The sequence below is a fragment of the Corvus kubaryi genome, unplaced genomic scaffold, assembly GCF_017639235.1.
Source record: "Corvus kubaryi isolate FWS band 111438036 unplaced genomic scaffold, C.kubaryi_AGA036_p1.0 124, whole genome shotgun sequence".
Lineage (NCBI taxonomy): Eukaryota > Metazoa > Chordata > Aves > Passeriformes > Corvidae > Corvus > Corvus kubaryi.
The window spans coordinates 2,297,604-2,305,028 of record NW_024580659.1 but is presented as its reverse complement, the minus strand read 5'-3'; the positions used below and the strand labels follow the sequence as shown (position 1 = coordinate 2,305,028).

The 7,425-nt window shown below is 49.6% G+C and overlaps 1 protein-coding gene across 1 annotated transcript; it reads right to left on the bottom strand.

The window, feature by feature from the left end:
• Window positions 1–383: 383 nt before the first annotated feature.
• TNNC1 (troponin C1, slow skeletal and cardiac type) lies at window positions 384–6,480 on the bottom strand. Its single transcript, XM_042019582.1, has 6 exons — window positions 6,389–6,480; window positions 2,909–2,939; window positions 2,448–2,594; window positions 1,434–1,548; window positions 1,189–1,325; window positions 384–559 (listed from the first exon to the last, which is right to left on the bottom strand). The coding sequence occupies exons 1-6, from the start codon at window positions 6,410–6,412 to the stop codon at window positions 528–530; spliced, it is 486 nt and encodes a 161-aa protein (XP_041875516.1). The 5' UTR covers window positions 6,413–6,480; the 3' UTR covers window positions 384–527.
• Window positions 6,481–7,425: the final 945 nt, after the last annotated feature.

Sequence of the window (7,425 nt, the reverse complement as noted above, 5' to 3'; positions counted from 1 at the left end):
ACCCTCAGGATAGCCAGGCTGAGACTAGGAAGGAGAGGAACTGTAAGGATTTCAGTGATGGCTGGAAGTGGGTTTTAATTCGTATTTCATTGCTAAAACGCTGTCAATGCTCCAGTTAAACCAGCTGGCACCAGTGCGAGCTCCTGTGCCTGCTCACCGTGGCAGGGTGAGGAGATGGAACATGGCAGCTCCCCACCGAGCACCCATGGCCCTGTTTGGATGGACTTTGCCACTGGGCTGGCAGCAAAATACCTCCTTGGAGGCTTAAAGCTCCAGCTGTGATCTCACCTTGCCAGAAGTGGCCCCCAGGAGTGGTTCCATTAATCATGAGCACACAACGGGGTGAAGCTGTCACTGAACCTCCAAGGAATGACCAGCTGAGGCACTGGGTATTAACAGGTTTTATTGCCCCGGGCCACCCTTCTCAGCACTCAGTCTTCATGCCGGTAGCCAGGGGACTTAGTCGAGGAGATGAGATGCAGAGCTGGAGGGTTTAGGAGAGTCAAGCTGTCCATCTGGCCTCAGATTTATTCAACCCCCTTCATAAACTCCAGGAACTCTGCCAAGGGGAAGACATTGGAGACAAGAGGTGTGAGGTGAGACCCAAGTGCCCTCACAGCTGCCAAGTGCACTCTTGGCAGCTTTTCCCAGCCCTGTCTCCTTTTCCACCCCCACAATATGCAAGAGGCCAAGGGGGGGATCACTACTTCTCCTCTGACTGTGGCGAGGACTCCTTGTGACTCCTGCTGGAAATGTCACTGGAGCCCAGCATCACCCTCAGCTGCCACCAAAACACTGGAGGTGAGTGCCAGGGGGGAGGACACAGCCACTGACTCAGCTCAGAAATGGTCAGGGGGTCATTTTGTCAGCATCACATACAAAGATACGGCCCCTCAGAAATGGTGCTTGTGTTTAGGGGGCAGGAGGGGACTGGTGAAAAGTGGCAGTGCTTCAGTGCAGGTTGGCTTTCACTGTAAGGGGACAGTTAAGGCAGCCCCAGGTCCCTGCTAGTATTTCACAATCATAAGAACCCCCCATCCCTGTGCACACATGCTCCTGTCAGGTGTATTGTGCAGCATTGCCCGCGTGAGCTCGTGCTCATTTGAGAAGGCAACCAAGACCATGGGAGCTGCCCAGGGGAATGACCAAGGGCTTGTGACCAAATCACATTGCAAGAAAGAGTCCTACCATCATAGTCAATCCTGCCATCATTGTTTTTATCCCCATCTTTCATCAGTTCTTCTATGTCATCCTCGGTGATGGTCTCTCCTGTTGCCTGCAGCATAATCTTCAGCTCCTCGAGGTCGATGTAGCCATCGGCATTTCTGTGCCAGGACAGAAGAGCTCAGGACCAGACAGAGCTGCTGGGGAGGGGGAGCTGGGGTGGCTGCACCTCTCCCACCACCCCACCACACTGTGGTCATGGTTCTTACTTATCAAACATCCTGAAGAGGTCTGAGAGTTCCTCTTCGGTTTTTCCTTTGCTGTCATCTTTCATACACCGGACCATCATAACCAGGAATTCATCAAAGTCCACAGTGCCACTGCCTGTGGGCAGAATGGACACCATCAGCTGGAGCTATGGGGGTGGATGGGCAGTGTCAATGAGGGATCACACTTCCCTTCAGCAACCAAGGTCAAACCTCAGCAGAGCAGCCCTGCAGCAAGAGGCCACTCTCAGGATGCTGGAGTAAGTGACTGAAGCCCTTCTCTGACCTCGTAAATGAATTTTTACCTTTCACAGTCATTTTGCCTTGGCAAAAGTCCTTCTGGAAGCACCAAAGAATGGAAATTCCTGCTATGGAGATAACCTGTCCATCTCAGTTAGGTATTAATATTGAAAACTTCAGAGGGCAGGTATTCATGCAGTGTGGTTTTGCACCCACAGTACAGTAGTGTTGTTTTCAATGACTCAAGATATTGTCCTTTTTTGCCAGATTTTAAACTGCTATTTTATTTTCCAGTTACTTAGTATGGTATTTCTGCCCAAATGCCCACAGTGGATTTTGCTATGTGTGATCATCAGTACACTGATTTAATTGATATTGACAGTTAGTTATGTGGGGGTGTGTACACTAGAGCAGTGAGAGACTTTCCTGATGGCAGAATCCTCTAAGTAGCATTTCTGAAATGGCAGTTCTTACCTTCAGCCTATATTTTGTTTTTTTTAAAGGATCTGTACAATTTCAGAGTATCCCCCAAAATCAATTCAAGCAGTCTGATCATTGTAGGAATAAAAATTTTCGTAGTTTCTCTTTGCCTGGAAATTCCCTAAAGGAACCATGCTGAGGTTTGGTGGATGTCCTTTGAATTCACAGCACTGCAGGTTTTTCCCCACAGCTGTGACTGCCCCCAGCACGGATCCTGCCAGCACTGCACAGATGGCCCCCACACCTCCAGATGTGGGGGTGGTGCTTGGGAGAGTGGAAGAAACCCAAACCTCTCACCGTCCTCATCCACCTCGTCTATCATCTCCTGCAGCTCCTCAGGGGTGGGGTTCTGCCCCAGCATCCTCATCACCTTCCCCAGCTCCTTGGTGCTGATGCATCCATCCTCTGCACCCAGCACGAAGATGTCAAAGGCAGCCTTGAACTCTGGAGAGAGAGGGGAGAGGAGATGTGAGGGGGTCCTGCCCTGCACCTTGACCCTGCAGGCAGGGGGCTCATCCCAGGCACAGCCTCCCCTGACTGTGCACCCCAGCAGTGCCCAAGCATGGCATGGTGGGACACCCATGCACACCACAGAAACTGCCTTGCTAGAAATGCTGGTGGATCGAAGTCCCTGGGTCATGCCCTGCCTTGGCCCATCTGGCCAAAGCATTTTCCAGAGTGTTACTGCTGAGGCAGGCTGGGCTGCTGGCTGGGGAGCTCGACTTTAGGCTGTGGTGTCAGGTTGAAGATGCACCTACCACTTTTTTGCTCTTCTGTCAGCTGCTCAACCTGTAAGGAAAACACAGACACCAAGTCATTTTAATTTTGTCAGCATCACTAATTGCTAAAAAGACACATTATTTGTTCAACAGCCTTTGCCAGGGTCAGCCAAACCTCACAAGAGTCAACCTCATGGACCAGGGAATGTACAACCAGGGGGGGTTTGACACCACAAGTTTTTGTAGAGATTCTTCCCCTTAAAAAAGTTATTCACGTCTCTTTTGAAGCAAACATCACTTCTCTAGAGTAGTAGATGCTAATACATGGCAGAAATAGCCTTTGTACAAGCAGGGGAAGCCCACTGGAAAAGAATTGCCTCTGTCTACCATGTGGAGATAATTTCTTGTTGCTGGCAGGTTTCACTGCAGGATGGCTGCACTGCTGAGGGCTGCTCACATGTGGGCCAATGCCAGATCAGAGACGGGATGTGCTTGAGACGTCCCTGGGGACAGAGAGGTGGACAAGGCTATCCCTGGTAGTTGTTTTTCAGCCCTAGATTCAGGAAAATCCTGCCCTATCCAGAGCATTAACTGCTCTCCTTCCATCTGAGGCAGTGTTACTACAAAGGTGTCTGGCTCTGAAGGGAGCTGCTATTCCCTTTAGCCTGTTTGGGAATCTCTCTGAAGAAAAAGCCTGTGGAGCCAATAGGCATTAGCTGACGTGGGCTGGCAGACTGTTCCCAAGCTCTGCCCTAATTCAATCCCCACAGACCATCAGTGGGAGTTTATTAGTTAGCATGAATTAATGAAAATAATCAATGAGGAGAGCAAAGGGGAATCAGTCAGCTCTGTGCCATACCTGTTTAAGTGCATTTCTCTCTTTGGCTTTGTTCCTGGCACTGCTTATCTGAAATTGCTGACCTCACCACCCTGTCCAACTGCCCCTTTGGTAGCATCCATGACAACACTGACTTTTCTTTCCTATGCTGGTTCAACAGCCTCTCTAGATCCAGCCAGGCAGGACCCCATGTCTGACCCTATTAAAGTCTCCTTGCTGCCATCGCTGTGCAGGTGGCCCCCAACACCCATCCCTGCCATGTTTTGTTTGGGGCAGAACCCCACAACCCAAGGTTGTGGCACCGTCTTTGAACAAAAACTGATTCTTTTGTCCTGAAGAGCAATGGTTTTGCAAAAGCCCGCTGGAAACCCTTCTTGCTTGCAGCAAGAAGCAAGGACAATACTTTTCCTTAGCAGGACAGAGCCTGTGGGAAGCAGGCAGAGCACTTTATCCCACCCCCCATGCTCCGGGAGGTGAGGACTTTTCAGAAAGCACTAAGGACAGCGGCAGGATTTTCCTCCACTGCTGGAGGAAATCCAAGACCATTCTGTCCCTTGTGCTGCTGGAGGCAGGCAGGCAGCTGCCAGCCCTCTGTGGACATTGTTTGGGCAGAGCAAGGGCAGCCACCACCACGATGGCCACAGCCACGTCCTGCTCTGTAACATGACACTCTTGGCGCAGTTGCTATTTATAAGCCTGGGTGAGCGAAGTGCTGGAGATAAAGATGAGCTCCCCGATTGTTCCCAGGCTTTGGTATTTATCCTTGCAGCCCTTTATCTGGACACTTGTCCCTGGCACTGTTCTAAGCACCGCTTAACAGAGCCTAAAAATATTCCCAAAATAGCTTCGTGTTTGCACACCCTTATCTAGGCATGAGTGGGTAAGATGAAAATCCATTGGGTTCTCTGGCTGCACGTAGGGGATTTGGCATAAATGTAATATTAATATATGCTATCAGCATGCAGAAAATATAAAACTATTCACTTTTGAAGCCGCCTTGAGTACTGAAGTGATAGATGTGCTGTATGTAAATTAAATGCATTGTTGCTATAGAGTGACATTTTTGTCACAGAGATGTCTCTTGAGCTGTTCATAATTCCTTCTGGACTTCCTTCTGCTGTTTGCAACCTTATTCCTCTTTTCTCTCCACATAACTCCAGGAACAGATTTCCCTGCCTGCACTGTGGGAAGGCAAGCTCTAAGCTCACAGCACTGCAGCAGCCTTGGTAATGCCAAATCTTCCGTATTTTGCTTTTATCAGCTCTCCTCTTCATCCCGTGCTTCCCTTTGAAGTCAGACAGGGGAAACTGAAGTTCTTCAGTTTTTTTCCCCAGGTAAATGTTTTCTTACAGTGGGAAATAGATCCACAAAAGGGCTGTTTGTCTCAGCTGTGCCTGGCTTGGGCTTGTTTTGCCTCTGTAAAGGTGCTGGCAGTTAATGCCCAGGACTCAAACCCTACATTTACCTAATTAATGGGCATGTGGTCCCTATACAATGAGGAAAGGGCCTGTGCCTTGAGTCACAGAGAACATATTTAATTTAAAACCTTAATTAGAAAGGCCTGGATGTTCTTTGGTTTTCCATTTTTCTCCCTTTTGGAGGTGTTGGTTGGGGGACTCAGCCTTTCCTGAGCCTTTTCACACAATCGGGATCACTGCAGGGGTTCCATTTTCTGACATTCAGGGCTGACCAAAGGACAGGATGTGTGAGCACTGGGGGTATTTTTCTTCAATTACCTACCAAGCACTATATTCCTTCCCTGTGAAAACCTTGGAATTATAATAAGACTTGTATGATGCATTTTTTGTGATGTTGCTTAAAATCAAATTTGATCAGCTGTATATTTAAGAGGCAAAAAAAGCACCAAAAAGTTCTTACTGTAAATCCAGTTATGGATGCAATAGCAATCCACACAATCCAGAATCTATTTTCATCCTTATTCCACTGGCACATCTCTGTCTGTCTACATTATAGAATAATGGAGTGTTCCTATTACAGACCAAATAGTTTGGGTTTACACAGTGAGCACAGTGTGCAGCTGTGGAAGTTAAAATAGCCTAAGGATGCTCCACGTTCCCCAGGGCATAGCTCACATTCTGGATTCTGCACAGCACAGAGCAGGAGCAGCAAAGCAGAGGAGGAGGTTTGGAAATAACTGAGAAAAGGGTTTTTTAAAATCCCCTGGAAAAATATTCAGCTAAGGAGGGGGGAAACATAGCAATGTTGTAAAGCAGAGTTGTAAAGCACCAGAAAGAAGAGGGTGAGGTTTAACCCATACAAATAATGTGTATTTCCTGGGAAATCCTGCTCTGCTTTGTCTGTGTTAAAACCAGCAATCATCTCTTACGCCATGCAGGTTTTATTGAGATTTATAGCTTCACCTAGGAGCCATATCCCTGCTTTACAGTGGGGAACCAGGGGGTCATTGTAAATAATTTAACAGCAGGTTGAGAGTTCCACATTTGTAAGAGGAATGTGAAACTTCCAGAGCCATGAGAGGGAAGGGTCTGTGTCATGGATGAGGATGTTGACTAAAAGTTGCTGCCCTATTATTATTTCTCGTTTCCATTTCTCCATCGAATTATTGCTATCACAGCTTTGGGAAATCTACAACAAAAGTCCCAGAGCCATTTCAGACCCCCCTCCCCGACCCACAGCCCCAAAGGGAGACAGACACTCACCGCTGCCTTGTAAATGTCGTCCATGGCTGGAGCGGGTGGGCGAGGGGCCGGGGGCTGTCACGGTCGCTCTGCCGGCGCTGCCCCGCGGGCACGGCTGATATAGGGGGGTGCCAGCCCCGGGGGCTGGGACCAGCCCACGGCAGCCCCGCATGCCCGGCCCCCAAGGAATGCCTCGCCTGCGTGCCTTGGGATGGGGACACCGCCGAGCCCGGCGCTGGCACGTCCGGGGCCAGCCGCAGCCCCGCTCCGCGGCAGCTGGAGGTTTCCTCGTGACTTTGTTGTGGGATCAAGCCACCAGTTCTCAGCAGGACCTGCCGAAATTGCTGATACATTGCGATACTTGGCTGTCCTGGCTGGAGCCGTGCCATCCTGTCACCTCCACCTCCAGAGTGTTTCCCCTGGGAGCTGCGTTAGAAAGATTATACTGTACCAAATAGAATTGGGCATTACTGGAAAGGCACATGTCCCAAAATATCCCTGTCCAGCAGCAAATGTCCCCCGGGACAGTGGGAACAGGGGGTGTCAGGGCCCCCCGTCCCCTCTGCCGGGTGTCCCCAAATCCATGGGGGACTAGCAGCTGGGACCGATGCCCTCGGGGCAGCCGATGCCAGGTGCGGGCAGGCGCGGAGGATGGGGGGAATGTGCGGTCCCAGTGCCACGGAGAGAAGTGTGGAGACAGATGGAGCTTTGCCCCAGTCTTTTGTTTTCAGCTGGGGCTGCAAAATGTGGGGATCAGCTATCAAAATGGGGTATCAGCTCTGTTTGATTCCAGGGATAATTCTCGGTCCTTTAGGAAATCATGACTCACTTTATCCAACCATAAGCTGTCTTGTCCCCACTGCAAATGGCTAAAATCCACACTCCTGGATTTACTGTGGATTTACCATGGATTTACCCTGCCATGGTGGAGAGCAAAACACACCAAAGGCCTCCAAGTGATGAGCAGTTTTGTCAGTGCAGTGAAAAGTGTTTTAATCTACAGCAACTAAAGCCAAACCTCTCTTTTTAATGACTCAGGACTCCCTCTTGTGTCCAGA